This window comes from Sinocyclocheilus rhinocerous, unplaced genomic scaffold (assembly GCF_001515625.1).
Source record: "Sinocyclocheilus rhinocerous isolate Xijiao unplaced genomic scaffold, SAMN03320098_v1.1 scaffold1245, whole genome shotgun sequence".
Taxonomy (NCBI): Eukaryota; Metazoa; Chordata; class Actinopteri; order Cypriniformes; family Cyprinidae; genus Sinocyclocheilus; species Sinocyclocheilus rhinocerous.
The window spans coordinates 297,456-315,916 of record NW_015627632.1 but is presented as its reverse complement, the minus strand read 5'-3'; the positions used below and the strand labels follow the sequence as shown (position 1 = coordinate 315,916).

The following is an 18,461-nucleotide window of genomic DNA, read 5'->3' as shown; positions in this document are numbered from 1 at the left end:
TAATAAAGAAAGAAATATTCACCATAGTAAAAGGCGTGACAACTAGCCCCGGTCCAATACCCCCAATCACTCAATAAGACATGCATTTTAACGTGCTATTATCAGGTCAACTTCTTGTGGCTCTTGTGCTGTTAACAGGTCCGCTGGGTATGTCGCAGGTACCAGCTATTTTCAGACAGCCGTTAGTGATCACAGCATGAGTGGGAACAGTGTAGACATATCGTTCGAAAACGCCAGCGGGACGCGAATACCTTTAGAGCTATGACATGATTTATAATTGGGCTATTTGAGAAGTTATTTTATTCTATCACCTACTTGGATTTACCTCACACAATATTTGATCTATCATTACGCACTGAACTAATGAGAGCAAAGACGCTTCGTGCGTAACAGACCTCTTGGAAACGGAGTTAAGCTCGTCTCACGGCTGTAACGTTAATCACCCGGGCGAATCAAGGTCTGTGCGAAACCATTTGCGTACTGCCTGCACGGAGTTATTCAATGCAGAAAGGCATCGTGTGGACGTATTTTTGGAACTATGCATTAATCACATACGCTATGCTCGGCCGGCGCGCGGTAAGGATGGAGTCCCTTTCTCAGCACCAACGGCTCGCGCCAAGAGCTACTGGACCGATAACTTTCATCTCAGAGAAAGTGCATTCAGATGTGGTTCTGTTTCGGTTCTACGCTGGAGAAGCATAACAGGTAGACACATTGTAAATAGTTTAATATGCTGCTTGAATGAAGCATAGAATAATAATCGATAAATGCATGCATTCACACTGGCTTTCAGGGCGCATTTGTGCAGATTATCACCATATCACCAGCATTTTATTTTATTATATATTTTATTTTATTATATATATTATTATAACATTTTTATTTATTATATATTTTTTTATTATATATATTTTTGTGGCATCAATGAGTGACTTTATATCAGCACTGGGGAAACAAAATGTCAACTCTTTGATCTGCAGTGCATTTGAGAAAATCAGTTATCATCCATGTTAAAGATTTATGTTATTTAGTTAAACTTTGAGATGAATGAATTATAATTTGATTATTGGAGCTGTATGCATCTCATATTAATCTATTATAATCCAATGTAAAGGGTTGCATAAAATGGACTGGAGGAGACAAATCAAGCATGGATCACCAAATGAGCCTTCGCAAAATAGATTTTATGATAACTTATTTTTATTGCTGAATAGAATTTTCAAAGATATAAAAGCTGCACTATGAATCAGAAAAAGTCATCTGAAGTCACCAAACACTTGACATATCTCAAGCAAGTCAAGTATTTTCTGAGTCTCTTTGCAGAATATAACATCCAGGGACGTTAGCATATAAACAAGATTTCAGACACACTAGAGATGCTACAATATATGTTGTCAAGACGTCTGGTTTCCATTGATGTCTGTGTTTTGATCCCCCAAAGTCAAAAACTCTTCTCTCTCCCCAGATCTTTCACACTCATGGAAATGTTTAGCAGCAGTGAATGGCAGTGGAATGACTCAGAACATTCTCTCACCCCTGGGGGAAACTACAGCCTGATATCAGGAATTGAAGAAGTGAAGAGGAATTACTATGCCATGCTCTATTCCATACTCATCCTGGCTATTGTCTTTGGGAATGTTCTGGTGTGTATTGCTGTGCTTCGAGAGAAAGCTCTCCAGACCACCACCAACTACCTGGTGGTCAGCTTGGCCGTAGCTGATCTCTTGGTTGCCTCATTGGTCATGCCTTGGGTGGTCTATTTGGAAGTGAGTACACAAGAACCTACAGTAACCAATAGTTCAGAGTGTTTCTGTATTTTCAACTATTACTATACAGTCCTAAAAAATAAGGTTCCTTATTGGCATTGACGGTTCCATGAAGAGCTTTTAAAATTCATAAAAACTTTCCATTGGACAAAAGCTTCTTTATAGTGGAAAAAGGTCTTTAGATGATTAAAATGTTCTTCAGACTAAGTACAAAATGGTTCTTTTAGGACTGAAAGATTCTTTGGGAACCAAAAATGGTTCTTCTGTGGCATCATTGCAAAAACCCATTTTTGGGTGATTTGGAATAGTGTCAGTCTTAAACAGGCACATTTATACTTAATACATCAAAAACATTCTAATTTACAGAAGTGTGTTTACAAAAACATATACAGGAACTCAAATCAGTGAATCGTTTTTTAATATGTTCATTTACATGAAGCATCCGAACAAACCGATTCACAAGAATGAATTGGACTTTGCAGCGTTATATATGAGATATGAGCCGATTCACTAGAATGAACCAGACTTACAACTTTGCATATGAATCAGAGTGCCATTTAGGATGAACCGATTCTTTGGACTGAATCAGAATTTCAGATTCTAAATACAGAATGAGAGAGAAAGTAAGGACAGTTTAGATGAGCACATTTGATTACTCCCTGAGCTTATACATTAAAAACATTGATGTAGTGTTTATCACACAGATCGATTAAAAAAATTTACTGTACTTTAAAAACAACTGAATTACTGTCAGGCTACAGAAAAAAAGTCAAGTTAGTGTTATTTTAGGCCTTATATTTAGATGTGTTTTCGGTGATCCAATTACAAGCAGTCACGATTGGGGTTTGAGTGTCTGCTGTTTACGCTGTAAAACAAAATGTTCAAGTATCAGCAAGTTATGGTTACCACAGATTTTATTTTACTCATAACCTGTAAAACCCCATCTAGAGGGAACCAAGGTGAATTAGTCTTCCGGGTTTTGACGTCATCCCTGCAGCACTCTATTTGAAAGCTAATAGACTGAAGAGCAGCAGATAATGGTGCACAAGTCATACTTCATTCAGTGTCCTCTAAATGATCAATAATTACCTTTCTCTTTAGTTAAGGATTCAATTCTTTAGACTAACAGCAGTTTTTAATCCTTTAACTGTCACCGTCCCACCTGTGGGACGCTTGGTGCTCTTTTTCCCCCCCCCATCACATATTTTAGTAATCATCATAAATTATGTATCATTTGAAAGCTTAATTCATATAGCACTTGATTTATATGGTAAAACGTTTTGACCCTATAAACTTAAAAATATTTTAACATTAAATGTTAAATTAATTACAAATGTTTACACCTGGTTAAAAATCTTAAATCATATTATTGTTATATTAAAATGTAAAAATATTATATAACATGTCTTAATCAACCTGAATGCAATAAATTACAACTACAGTATAATTTTTACTGCGTAATTTCAAATTTCCTTCAATCTTCTGTGGTTTTGGTGGTAATGGTTAAAACCTTCATTCAGAGACAGTCTTCCTACTCGGTTAAATTTGGCTGCACATCTCTTGAATAGCTGCAGGAGGCATTGTGCTGCTCTTGATTAGTGCCAGAAAAGAAGATCTTCCTGTCATGATGCACTACACCTAGCAGTCTGATTCAGGAGCATGCAGTTCATTCATCTCTGCCGGAGCCTTCTTACACCTCCCTTGCCACTCGAATGGGCGTTATTGTTGTAGGCCCTCTCAAAGAGAGTGTGGGATAAAAGGTGGGACTCTCAAAAAGAGTTCTCTCCTTCCTTACAGTGGAGAAACCATATCAGTGAGGCAGTGGGGCTAGAAATAAGTCACTCAGTTAGACCGTTTTCGTCCATTTCCTTTAAATTTTTTGTGCATTTAGTCCCTTAATATGACACTGTTGTACCTATGCAGGTGGTCGGCGGGGCTTGGCTCTTCAGTCGCTTGTATTGCAACGTGTTTGTGACCTTGGATGTGATGATGTGCACTGCAAGCATACTCAACCTGTGTGCCATCAGCATCGACAGGTATGGAGGTATTAATAAATGTCTACTTCATTGTTTGTGGTTTTTTTAAGAACTGTTCACTGAAAGGCTTTTTAGGGAATCAAAAATGGCTCTTCTATAGACCTTATGTAGCTCCGCCCCTTTTCAGCACTGTATTCATTGCCTTCTGTCGTGCAAATTTATGAATGGACCGCTCATTTTAAAATCTTCCCTGTCTACTGACATTTGTTATGACACCCGCTTAGAACATTAGAATGCACATGATAACTTTCGTTAACTCTACAATAGTTAAATCTACTTCACCAGCTAATAACTCTTTAACAGAGATGCTATAGAGCTACCGCAAAAAAAGGAAATTCAAAAACAAAATTCTAAAGATGGCTGTGCGCTTATTTCTCTGGTACATAAGGTCTATAGCATCACTGAAAAAAAATTTACCTATTTTTAGGAGTGCAAATTAAACAAAAAAATTATGTCCACTTGCTTTTCTTTAAAAAAACAAAAAAAACATTCAGTTCCATTGTAAGTGTCTTATGGTATGGTCACATTAGCCAAATTTTGAAGAAAAAAAAAATTCTAAGCTCTATTGTTGTCACGCCCCTGGACTCTTTGTGTTGTGTTTTCCCTCCACAGGTGTGCCGTGTTCCCTTTAATTAGTCATTCCTTCTCCTTGCCTCCCGAGAAGTGTGACAGAAGGACCGACCAAAACAGCAACTTCTGTGTTTTCCCCTCCGTTTGTTTGCTGTTTTTTTTCTCAGTGTTTTTCTTTCCGTTGTGTCCCCATGGATCCCTTCACTCGCCCCAAATTCCTCCTCCTCCTGCTGGAGCAGGGAGACCAAGCTCTCGAGGACCATACCAAACTGTTCCTGTTAGTCGCGAACATCACCAGCTATCCGGACGACGCGCTCTGCCCCTGGACTCTTTGTGTTGTGTTTTCCCTCCCCAGGTGTGCCGTGTTCCCTTTAATTAGTCATTTCTTGCACCTGTGTTTTCCCAATCACCCAGTGTTTAAAAGCCCCAGTCCTTTCAGTTAGTGTTGGTCGGTCCTCAAACGTCATTCCTTGTGTTCCAGTGTCTCCTACGTTCTCCATGTGATCATTAAAGACCATGAATTGAAGTTATCTCCGTGTTTCCTCGTTCCTTGCTCCTTGCCTCCCGAGAAGTGTGACAATTGTCAATAGTGTAGAGATGTATGAAACACTGCTCACACAGATGTCTCTTTCAAACCGGCTGTGATAAATTCTGAACTGAACCGGTTGCGAAAATCTGTGTGGGGAAAACGTTTGCACTGATGCGAACTTCCTGTTTGCATGGATTCCTATTGAAATGGCTGGATTTCGCTCACAAAAATTCCCTGATCAATGATATGACAGCACTTTTACGGTATCTTTACTTTTTTTTTTTTTTATAAAACAAGGGATGAGTCAAAACAATTTTTGTGGTAATCAACATTATGCCAAAAATGCTGTTGAATTAGTTTTACTGAACCCAAAATATTCCTTTATTATGGTAATCAGCAAATGACAGGTGCATCATTAACACCTTCATGCATAGAGCTGGGAGGGGTCCTTGCTTTAATTTTGATTGCATGGCATGAGTGTGAAAACATATAGAAGTTTAATTAGTTGGAGAATGGCAAGGGTGAGATGCTGATCATAAAGGACGAAACAGAAGGGCTGAGAGAAAACGATTCAGTAGACAAAAATGTATGTGCAGGGAAATATTCAGCCGGGGGAGAGAAAAAAACATAATTAGGTTGATTATGCCTTTCAGGCTGGCCTTTCCTCTGTAGTATTCTGTACTTGTAAGAGTAGTGTGCTGCAGATGTAAAAACCGCTCATGAAAAGCTAATACAATTGCATTTGTATCATCCTGTTGAAAGGGTCGAGGATAATTAATCCCTTTTCGACATATAGATGTTGCAAATTCACTTTCAGTACCCTGGCATTCATTAGACGTATTCATTTTTAATCAGATATTTTCTGTTTAACGCTTCATGGCAGATGCTGAAAAAGGCTTTGTAGTGAAAGCTTATCTGAAATTGGGTTTGATCTTTTTTTTTCATATCAGAACGGGTGGTATATTCAAAAATTATTTTGTGGGGTCATTTAAAAATTTTGTTTAATCTCATAACTTTTCATGCTTCAGTGAGTGTGACCTTTGTCTGATCAGTATTCCCATTTCTCCTGAGATTAATTCTTGCGTCTGTAAAGGTATATGGCTGTGGTGATGCCAGTGCTGTACAACACCACCCACAGCTCCCGCAAGAGGGTTTCAGTCATGATTGCCACAGTTTGGGTCCTCGCCTTTGCAGTCTCCTGCCCCCTACTGTTTGGATTCAACACTACAGGTGAGCTTCTGTATAGTGTTTCTGGTGGGTTGTGACTCAAAAACAGGTCATAGGTGTTCTCATTTTACTATTGTCATTTTGCATTATTGACACACTATTTTCCTAATAAATGCAGTACAGTTGCTTTGACACAATCTGTATTGTTAAAAGCGCTATATAAATAAAAGGTGACTTGACTTGACTAAATAAAATGCAAATACATGCAAATAACCAGGGTTGGACAAAGATACATCAAAATGTATTTTAAAATAAAATAGCAAATACCTTAATTTTAATTGTATGAAAATAAACTACAAAATACAGCAGCCACACCATGTATCAAAATAAACTACTGTATTTTTGTATTTTAAAATTACTAAAAAATACTTTTACAAGGGAGCATGAATTTCTTCGCAAACCTTCCATCAATTGGCCTATTTGATCTATCGATGATTAAGTAAACAATGTTTGATAGTAACAGCATTTCTCTGCCCGAGTCATGCAATAAATCTGACATATGCAACCAATTTTAAGTGTATCAAAATAAACTACAGCAGCCACACCATGTATCAAAATAAACTACTGTATTTTTGTATTTTAAAATTACTAAAAAATACTTTTACAAGGGAGCATGAATTTCTTCGCAAACCTTCCATCAATTGGCCTATTTGATCTATCGACTCAGATGATTAAGTAAACAATGTTTGATAGTAACAGCTTTTCTCTGCCCGAGTCATGCAATAAATCTGACATATGCAACCAGTTAACAGATCAAATATTCACATATCCCTGTGATCTCCCAGATGAAGGTTAGGTTAAAGGTAACCAACAGTTTAATGTTTAACAGTTTGCGAATGACTCATAATTGTATCCTAATTTAGTTACTTGGTGTTTGGTAACGAAGGGCCTACTTTGCATCAGCAACACTGACTCAATGACAAACAAGTCATTCATAAGAAGACAACTGATGGCACCTGTTTTCATAGCAACTAGTTAATCATTTGACTGTTTATCATAAATATAATAATAATATATTATGTGTCAGGCAGTCATTCATGCAGTGGTATGCAAAATCATGATCCTACAAAACAGCTACTTCAATTAGGGTACAATATTCAGCAACCTTTGCAGGTGTTTTGAGTTGATTAGCTGATTGGCATGTCACCATATTCTAATTTGTTGAGATCAAAAGCAGCAAGGCTTTAATAGCAGGACAGTGAATCTGGAATTCAGCTCAGACCGTGCATAGTTATTGTGAGGCAACTTTTTTTGTAGCAAAATATTTAGTTCAATCCTGTTGTTACAACTGTTTCGGGTTAATGCTGTTGAGATCCTCATTGTTTTGTGCCAAAAAAAAAAAAAAACTATAAAAAATAAACAAAAGCAGCAAGGCTTTAATAGCAGGACAGTGAATCTGGAATTCAGCTCAGACCGTGCATAGTTATTGTGAGGCAACTTTTTTTGTAGCAAAATATTTAGTTCAATCCTGTTGTTACAACTGTTTCGGGTTAATGCTGTTGAGATCCCCATTGTTTTGTGCCAAAAAAAAAAAAAAAGAATTAAAAATGAATTACATCACCTGTACAGTAGGTGTACCACTGTAGGTGGTATTGGGGGCGGGACAGTCTCATTCTAGAGAGCATTTGATTGGACAAAAATCTGTGTTGTACAGTAAGTCATCATTATTTTTGTCAATTTTCTTAGAAAAGAGAGACTATAAAATTCAAATGCATGAGGTACATGCAAACAGTTAATTGAGAAATCGGGTCCCCTCTCCCTTGTTGGAAGGGAGTCGTTTTAAGCTTTAAGGTCATTCGTTTTTAAGCTTTAATGTAGTTAGCAACTTTAGTAGTTTTTAGTATATCTATAACCATCTATCATAAGGGTAGCTTGACTGTGAGTCAACTACTTTACATGATGTATAGTTTCATAATCTACAAGTAGCTTCCACAACCATGTATTTTCAAAATACAATAAAGCACTAGAATATTTATCTTGAGGGCTAATTTTATAGCTATAGCTTTCAGTGAGCTTCCATCAGATGTCAATAAATTAGGTTGCGAGGAAATTAACCATCCATTTAATTAGAGTAATCAGTTAATTAGTTTCACGGTGAGATATAATGAATGTCATCTCTCTCACACACACACACAAGCCTCCTAGATATGCATGCGATTTGTTCTGCTTTGGCTGCATGTACTGCAGATGGGAGAGAAGGACTTTGAGGGTCTAATTATGCTGCCGCAGAAACAATTTTATACATCGCATACTGCTGATAAGAGTATTGATTATACTTCCAACACAGCTGGCATCAAAACATACATCCACACTGACTTATTACTTCATATCTGTGATTTTCAATCTTAATTACTTTATGTCACACAATGGAATATTTTACTAGCTTTATTACAGCAAACAAAAGATTCACAAGACTGGTGAAATGTATCTACTGCAAAGTATGATGAATATGCGTGTTTGTTTTTTGCAGATGACCCTGCAGTGTGCTCGATTTCAAATCCTGATTTTGTTATCTACTCCTCTGTGGTGTCGTTTTACTTGCCATTCGTGGTGACCCTTCTGGTCTATGTGCGCATCTACATCTTTCTCAGAAGGAGGCGGAAGAGAATCACCTTCCGTCAAGGCAGTGGTGAAGTTCAGCCAGCATCCGCACCACTATCTGCGGTAAGAGTAGATATTCTCACATTTCACATCCACACATAATCTCCTCAAACTGTTTTGGATTCTCTACTCTACTCTACTTAAAACACACATAATCCACCAATAACAGTGCATAATCACTAGAAGTATCAGTTACCGGTGGTAAGTAATATAAACATATCTAAGCTCCAACTTGGATCATTAGCAGCCAATCTTGGGTCGAAACTCTGTATTACATTTCACTTAAATTCAAAGAAGCTTGGAACTTGGTCTGTCTTTGTTAGGAAACATTACTTGGTTGTTTTATTCAGTGAAACAACTCTCCCGATCAGCAGATAGAGCCTTTGTATCATTGCCTTCTTTTGAAAGTGAGATGCACAATCAGGTCTTTGGAAAAGTTCCAGCAAAGCCATTCGGCTATGCACCCTAGGAATTTTATTGCAAGATTTAGTTCCAGCTAACTGGAGCAAAATTTGATATGGAGAAAATGCTTTGTAGGCTGCCCTGAATAATTTCTTCCTGTTAAAAAGACTCTTTTCCCCATTCTATCTAATTTGAATAAAGAAAATGAAATCCAAGCACAGACTTGCATATATGAGCTGTACATTGATTTGCATAACTGGGTGATTTTGTACTGTTCATATTTTAAATGAAACAATCAACAATAATTTACTTTAAAATGAAATGTATCATTTACTCACCTCATGTCATTCCAAACTCGTGTGACTTTTTCTTTTCTGTGAGACAAAAAAGAAGATATTTTTTTAAATGTTTTTTTTTTTTTTTTTGTCAGTACAAAGAAAGTCACTGGGGTCCAGTGTTATTTTAAAAAATGCCCTGGAATTTATAGACTTATCTTTGCACTTATAATTTAAGTGTACGGCAAAACAAAGAGACCGTACCAATGTTCAAATAGTTAGAGGGTTACTGTTATCATTGTTAACTAAAACAACTAAAATGTCACTGAAATAAAGCTCAAATAAAACAAAATATCTGACCAAAAAAAATGTAAACAGAAATTTTGCCTTGGCAAATAACTAAAATAAATTTAATCAATAAAATTATTGAAACTAAAACTGAAGTTAAAAAAGGAAAGAAAATAGAATTCATTAACACAAAAGACAAAAGCACATAATAAAATAACAAAAATTTAAATGTAAAAATAAATAATAAAATAACGCTGTTCAGGGTTCGTTGAGTCTTAGATGTGGATGGAGAACATTGTTAACTGGAGCCTTAGAGTCATAATAGATGATGAAGACACAGACTGGCCTAATTATCAGTAATTCTGTTCAATTAAGGTAATTTTGGTTCTTACTGATAATTCTATTTAAGTGAGGTAGATGATCCATTCCAGCCATATAATGGGCTTCAGTGAAACAACAGTCAGCATCAACTGAAAAACAGATTTTTAAAATTCGTTTTCCATAGCGGCCTATTTCAATTTCACTGCCTTGATCCTGGCATCTTTTCCTGTCTATTTCTCCTTTTTTCTGCTCCTTAAATTTGTTTTACATGCTTTTGCATTGGCTTTGTTTTCCACCCGCTGACTCTTTAACATTTCTCCACAGGAGACGTGTTTACAAGACGACGCTCACAAAGAGAAAAGAGACCTTTCCCCCATCAGGATCAATGTGATAAATGTGCGTATACCATTGTGCGCTTGCATGTGTGTATAGAAATGTGTGACTACTCTAATCTTGCATGAAATGAGGCTTCTCAGAGCAACAGAGCCTGTGAAGAAATCTTACAAGGTATTTTGAGATTGCTGGCAGCATTCTCCCTCCTGTTTTAGCATAGCGAGTTGCTTCGGTTGCCATGCCTCCACAGATTTATCCTTGCGGCTGTAAGCTGTAAACTGGAAATTTGCGGCTCTGACGTATGGCCCCCAACTTGCTCTGGCTGGTGATTTACTCCCTTCACTGGCACACTCTGTTTGTTGAAACTGTTTCCACAGGAGTCACATCAAAGTTATGGTATGGAGCCACAGCTGTTAGTTGAGGCCTTGGGATCAGAGCTGTGATATAAAGAAGGGAGATACTGATTAATTGACAAAAGAGGTGCAATGTGATTGATTAGATATTTGCATTAAAGAGATATTTGCATTCTTGCAACAAGTGAGTTCAAAAGTTTACGGTTAGTAAGGTTTTTTAATGTTTTTAAAAGAAGTCTCTTATGCTCACCAAGGCTGATTTATTTGATCAAAAATAAAAACAGTAATATTGTAAAATATTATTACAATTTAAAATAACTGTTTTTTATAATAATGTATTTTAAAATGTCATTTATTTCTGTGATGCAAAGCTGAATTTTCAGCAGTCATTACTCCAGTCTTCAGTGTCACATGATACTTCAGAAATCATTCTAATATGCTGATTTGCTGCTCATGAAACATTTCTTATTATCAGTGTTGAAAACAGATGTGTAACTTAATACTTTAGTGGAAACATATTTGATTGTATTTGAAATAGATATCTTTTTAAACATTATGAATGTCTTTACTGTTACTTCCGATCAATTTAATGTATCCTAATGTATCCAAAGATATCGATAAAAAAATGACTAAAAGTGACTACATTTTGTAACATTTTATGCTTAAAACAAGACAAAAACTATTTATCATTAGGGTAAGAAAAATCCATTAAACCAAATTTAAGATATATGTTCAAAAACAAGCTTTAAAAGGTTAAATTTTAAAGAGGTCTTAATATTTTTAATGGAAAATAAAACCATTTTCTTTGCTGTTTATTTTGTTGAGTTAAGAAATACAAATGGCCACAAAGAAAATTTGAGGTTAAAGATTTTTCAACCAATTTTCTGTTTTTCAACCACTTTTAAAATGTCAAAATATAGCTGTGTGTAGCACAACTGAGCTGAAAGCTATTGAGAAACATACTGTAATTGGGATTGAAAATCAAAAAGCCTTTTAAATATCTTTTAAAAAGTCCAATTTTTCACAATGTAGTGTATTTCACAATATTACTTTATATCCAATGGCAAGCTTATGTTATAGGAAATTATACTACATGAGTTTAATAAGATATGGCTGGAAAAACAGCAAATGTGTAGTCAGTAGCCAGAGGGTTACTGGTCAAGAAGGAAATCCAACACTAGTCCAATGTGTAAGGCGGTGTGAAATCAGCTTCATATTGCAACAAAAATACTTAGTAGTCCTCAGACGATATCATTCTATTCGAGGAAATGAGGACAGCATACCTCCTTGTGCTAATTAATTATAGAACAGACATACTTGCAGGAATAAAGATATTCTGCGCACCTTGAAGTTTGCATGCTTGCGTTTCATCTCCCTATCTGTTCAGGAAACCAAGGAGCAGGTGATCCGTCCGCGGCTCCTCGCCAGCTGCCCATGGCGTAAGCGGCCTCAAACCGCCCCTGCCGAGAACTCGCTGCTGCCTCCTGTGATTACACTGAACTACTGCAGCATCAGCCAGGCGTCCTTTGCTTGTACTGAGCAAGATGCAAACCGTGAGGAAGAGGAGGGTGGGGACGAGGAGCAGGAGACAGTTAGGAGCTGTGAGGTGAAGAAGTTGTCAAACGGACGCGCACACACCACCCTGCATCCACCTCGGGCCGCTTGCGTCATGGTGTGTCCCAGTCAGATCCGCTGTAGAAGTATGCACTCCAAGGAAAAGAAAGCCACACAGATGTTGGCCATCGTTCTGGGTGAGACGCTTGCACTGCTTGTACATGCTCTATTATTAGATTCCTAGGTTTAAAAATAAAAAATTAAACCGTTATTTTTGTATTTCTGTTGTGGTTATTTGTTGTTGTGGTTCTCATTTAAAGGCATAGTTCACAAAAAAAAAAGAAAATTCTGCCATTGTTTACTCATCCTCAAGGTGTTAAAAACCTGTATGAATTTCTTTCTTCTACTGAACACGAAAGAAGAATTTGAAGAATGTGTGTAATCAAACAGTTTCTGGTCCCCATTTACTTCCATAGTATTTTTTCCATACTATGGAAGTCCATGGGGACCAGCAACTGTCTGGTTACACAAACAGTTTGAACAACTTGAGGGTGAGTAAATGATTACAGAATTTTCATTTTCGAGTGCTCTATCCCTTTAAAGTGAAGAGAGACTGTATACTTTCACTTATTACTGAGCTATTGAAATTCATCTTGCTGCTTTTTGTTATTTTTCACAATTTTCTACAAATCATTCAGCTCAAACTGGTTGACAGAATTTTGAAACTTTGTTTTATCAGTAATTTCAGTTTATAGTGGTTCTTTGTAAGCTTCTATAAGACTAAATCTAAGATTAAAGTTTGAAAATTATTGGCTAACATTGTTAGAACGTTTGCCATTCAACAGTAAAGACATCATTGTAGTAATTGCATGCTTCATTGTGTTTGGTCTTCCTTCTTGCATTTATTTGCATACTGACGTGTGTTTTTTTTGTTGTTGGTTTTTTTGTCTTTCATTTGTCGCCCTGAGCATCATGATAACAGTGATACTGTGATGCGACATTTAATTTACGCAGAATTGAAAACTGTTTCACTTTGCATTCCATCTTGTTTTGGCCCAAGGCCATTTGTATTCATAATTTGCAAGGTTAAACTCACTTGTTTGTTTTCACTTGGTGCCCCAGGTGAGATCATATATGCATTATATAATAAGTTATAATAAATGATCACAAAGATTAAATTGAAGGTCAAAGATACATAAGAATAGCTACTGTTAAAAAGTTTGTGGTCTGTAAGAGTTTTTACTGTTTTTGAAAAGTCTCTTTATGCTAAGGCTGCAATTACTTGATTAAAAATACAGTAAAAACTGGAATACTATGAATTAAATTTAAAATAACTGTTTTCTATTTTAATATATTTTAAAATGTAATTTATTTCAGTGATGGCACAGCTGAATTTTCAACAGCCATTACTCCAGTCTTCAGTGTCACATGATTCTTCAGAAATCATTGTAATGATGATTTGGTGCTCAAGAAACATTTCTTATTATTATCAACGTTGAAAACAGTTGTGCTTCTTAATATTTTTGTAGAAACTGAGATACATTTTTTTCAGGATTCTTTGATGATTATAAAGTTCAAAATAACAGCATTTAAGACAAGAAATGTCTTTACTGTACATTTTGATCAATTTAATGCATCCTTGCTATAAAAAAAACTTACTGACCCCAAAGTTTTGAAAAGTAGTGTAAATAAACAAGTCGAGTGGTGTGTCACTTTGAGAATAAGAAGTCCTGTGATCAAATCCCACATGAAGATATCAGCATTTTATTTTGTAATTTCACTGACTTGATTAACTCGACCTCTGTCATACAGCATTATCAACACTGATATTCATCCCTCTCTCGCGTCTCGAAGGAGAGAGAGGAGGTGACGGGGAGGGACATGTAATTTAAGAAATTCATCATCTTGCTGATTGATTACAGCAAATTGATTTTTATCTTCACTATTCCAAAATTGTTTTTCTTTTATATCTGGTGTCCTGACACCTCCACTTTTCAACCCGAACACATGCCAATACTATTTTTTCAATCAATGATTCACTTAGTTTCTCATCTGACATTTTGAAAGTGGGTTTCAGAGTCGCTCTCTGAAGCTCAGTCTGTGTCTGGCGTGTGCTACAGCTTGTCAGATTGCCAGCACGAAGCCACCTGGGAAATAGTGAAAATTCTGAATGCCAATAACTTCATAAATCACCTACAGAGTACAGTCTGATTCCAACCAACATAGCAGTTTTATACAACATCCAGTATATAATAACCAATTTGGCTCTATTAATGTCGACTGATGACCCATGAGTCGGTTTTCTGTAAAGTGTTAAATGACATTGATGGTAATCTGAGATGTCTGCCTAATTGAGGAGGAAATTAAATCACACTCATGGAGACAGATGTCTTAGATCGAGGAAATGGCTCAGCTGCCTCAGTTCAAAGTCAATTGGTCAGGGTTGTCACATGACCATTTTGCTTGTGGTCAAGGTTTTTGAGCACTAAAAACACCTGTTTTTTTATTATTTCAAATTCAACAAAGCAGTTTGTCATTTGCAGAAAACACTTTAGAAGTAGAAGTTCAAGGAGTAGTTCATCCAAAAAGCCTCATGGCTTTATTTCTTCTGTGCATCACAAAAAGTGCAAGTTTGAAGAAATGTACTCTTAGCTCTTTTAAAAATGGATGTTGCCACCATGACCAGCTTGAGTCAGAGAGTTGAACTGGAGAACTGAATCAATCTGATTCTAAATGAATCATTCAGTCTGCTTTTGTGGACTGGATCAAATGAACCATTGAAAAGATCTGACTCAAAAAAAATAATACATTAACAAATGAATCAGTGTTGGTTTAGTATTTTTATTTACTATTGTTGTTTATTGACTGTTTCAGCATCATTACAGGTACCTAAGTACGTTTGTCATTAAGGAACCCTGAATTATTTTGCTGTTACAATGAAATGTCAATACCAATTTACTCCAAATTAAAAATACAATTAATAAAATAAAATATATAATAAAAATACACAAAGTACTTTTTAAAATCCATAATCATTTAAAAGTCTACACATATAGGGAATAGGTGATGTTCCATGTCTGGCGTCCTGTCAGCTCCTCCCTGAGTGGTGTTAGCCAGTCTCTCAAACTAGACTTGTATAGCTTCCTAGCAAAATCACGTTACAGTTGGACTCGTCTCTCTGCTAGTGTGCACAATCCAAGAAGGAAGAGGGCATCAGAATATCCTTGATACCTTTGACCCAGTATAATTTTACAAACCCGTTTCTGCACACTTTCCAGCCTCAGTAGTCAACAAACTGTGCCAAACAGGAACTGCGTACTCTAACACAGGGCGCACATACCCTGTATAGATAATAACCAATTCTTGATCTCGAACACCAAATGTCTTTACATTTCTTTACAACATGTGATCCACTTGACCATCCTATTTCAAATCACTCTGAATGGTAACTCCTAAAACTTTAACAGAGTCACAGATTTACAAAGTGTCCTGATATATAGAAAGTGATGGCCAATCTGGTATCTGTTTCATGCGGGTGACATGTAAAACCTTGCATTTCTTTGAGTTGAGTTTCATTTTATGTTTCTCTACCCAGATGCCAAGATCATTCAACATCTGTTGGAGATACAGGGCAGATGAGGGGTCTACCTCTGGGCCAGTCATGTCGTTCACATATTTTCAGTGGTCTAGCTGATTCTGAAGGGCACTGTTAATCAGTGCTAGGAAGATTATGGGCCTCAGTATGGTTCCCTGAGCAACTCCACATGAGGGATATTCCCAATCAGATAGATATCCCTGATAACACACTCTTTGACGATGATTAGACATAAAATGACAAATCTATGAAATATTTAATATGTGGAATTTGTTTTATTTTCATTTTAGTTTAAGATTTAGTCATTTTGTTTTGTGCTTTGGTCATTTTCATTATTTTTGCTTGAATAAATCTATGAATTTCTATTTATCTTTAATTTATTTTTTATTTCAGTTTTGTAGTACTTCAGCTTCAAATTATTCAATTCAGTTAGTTGCCAAGGCAATATTTCAAATTTTTCTTTAAGTGTTTTTAAGTTTAGGTTTTTAATCTACTATTGTACTTTATTTCATTTCACTTTTATGTCAAATTACCGAAAACAATTTTTAATAGTTTTAGTTAACGATAACAACACAAATTAATTGCTACCTCTTTAACTCTTAATAAATTTAAATGTGATCTGTTTTTCACACAAAGCTATGCTTTGGCTTCAAAAGACTTAGGAATAAAGTCATATGGACCACTTTTATAGTTTTATTATGTCCTTTTTGACACTTTAAAGCTCCAGTTCCCATTTATTGAAATTTGCACGAAAAAGAGTGACCAGCACATTGCGCAGTTTCTCCTTCTGTGTTACACTGAAGAAAGAAAATCATACTGTTATGTGTGAATTATGATGAATAATTTCATGTACCTGTTTATTCATTATTTGTGGTTTTTGCCTTGCAGGGGTTTTTCTTATTTGCTGGCTGCCCTTCTTTGTGACCCACATCCTAAACACTCACTGCAGAGCTTGTCACATTCCTCCTGAGGTCTACAGCGCCTTCACTTGGCTCGGCTACGTCAACAGCGCTCTCAATCCAGTCATCTACACCACGTTCAACATTGAGTTCCGCAGAGCCTTTATTAAAATCCTGAGCTGCTAAACCATTGGCAATGCTCCCATATAATGCTCAATGCAGCTTCCAGACATTATGGATTCCTTTTTGGGATGTAAAGTGCCATATGCAGAGGATATTAAAGGCCTTGAACAGTCTGAATTTGTTCAAGGTGATTTCAAATTCACTAAAGAGTGTACTTTGTACACTTGTGATTGGTGGATTAGCATTCATCTAAATTAACTCTATAGTTCACTTTGAGATGACGGACCAATCTGGAGTTCCAGTTGATGCTTCACATCCAACAACAAAGCCTAGAATATCTTCTGGACCTTATTCTCCGTCTCACCACCTTGTCGCATGCGGAGCGAATTCTGAGGTCATCATGTGTTTGCATGTGTCACACCGTTGAATGAAACGTTTTTGAATGAGTTTTGCCTGAAACTCTTCAGTTGTAAAAAAGCAAAGAAAACTATTTATGTGGCTACAAAGGCTAGTGATTTGTCAAAGGGACCATAAAGCAGGTGGACCAAAGGAGCGTGAAGTAGTAAAAGATCCAAGACTGTGTTGTGCCTTTAATGGTTTCTCCCTCGTAAGGCCAGGTTTCTTGAACCAACTGCATATCAGGATAGAAAAGAGAAGAGATGGTGATGATTGTTGTTATGGATGAAACATGATATTGTGCTGTGAATTAAAGCTACATTGAATCCCATAAGCCCTGATGTCATCTGAAATATATACACAGAAGCATTATGCCTCATTAGTTTTTTGATACAAATAATATATATACACATACATACATACACATACACTAACATTCAAAACTTTGGGGTCTGTAAGATTTTTATATATTTTTGAAAGAATTCTCATATGCTCACCAAGACTGCATTTATTTGATCAAACATACAATAAAAACAGTAATATTGTGAACTACTGTTATAATTTTAATTTTTTTTATTTTAATTTAAAATGTAAAATGTAATTTAATGTAATGTAAAAAAATTATTTTATTTCTGTGATGATAAAGCTGAATTTTCTACAGCCATTACTCAGTCTTCAGTATCATATGATCTTTAAGAAATCATCCTAATATGTTGATTTGGATTTTGCTGCTTAATATTTTTGTGGAAGCCGTCATGCATTTTTCCAAGATTCTTTGAAATAGAAATCTTTTTGTAACATTATACATGTCACCTTTTGATCAATTTAGTGTGTTCTTGCTAATTGCAATAATATTTCACAATAATACTGTTAAAAAAACATTAAAAATCTTACTGATCCCAAACTTTTGAATGGCAGTGTGTGTATAGACATTTTGATATCTATACTGTATATATATATATATATGTATATGCAGATCAAAATCAAACTCTCACAGCTGCTCTTTACCGTACCACAAAACTGACTGTTATGGAAAATGTGAACCCATGGTCTCCTATCTTGTTTAACAAAATCTGAACTACTAAACACATCTTACACAACATCTTACACAGTATTGAACCACAAGTTCTTTAAAAGTGATTTTTTTTGTCTTACCTCATGTAGGCTATTATTCATGCCTAGGGAAAGAAACA

General features: G+C 36.0%; 1 protein-coding gene and 1 long non-coding RNA gene across 2 annotated transcripts; one reads left to right on the top strand and one right to left on the bottom strand.

Moving 5' to 3' along the window:
* Positions 1-664: 664 nt before the first annotated feature.
* LOC107733056 (D(3) dopamine receptor-like) lies at positions 665-17,593 on the top strand. Its single transcript, XM_016544562.1, has 8 exons — positions 665-705; positions 1,466-1,766; positions 3,690-3,802; positions 5,995-6,131; positions 8,599-8,792; positions 10,340-10,411; positions 12,089-12,452; positions 16,739-17,593. The coding sequence occupies exons 1-8, from the start codon at positions 665-667 to the stop codon at positions 16,933-16,935; spliced, it is 1,419 nt and encodes a 472-aa protein (XP_016400048.1). The 3' UTR covers positions 16,936-17,593.
* On the bottom strand, positions 8,718-12,150 carry LOC107733078 (uncharacterized). The gene is made up of 4 exons (XR_001638939.1): positions 12,046-12,150; positions 10,520-10,785; positions 9,470-9,505; positions 8,718-8,787 (listed from the first exon to the last, which is right to left on the bottom strand). It is a non-coding gene; the product is annotated as an uncharacterized LOC107733078 (long non-coding RNA).
* Positions 17,594-18,461: the final 868 nt, after the last annotated feature.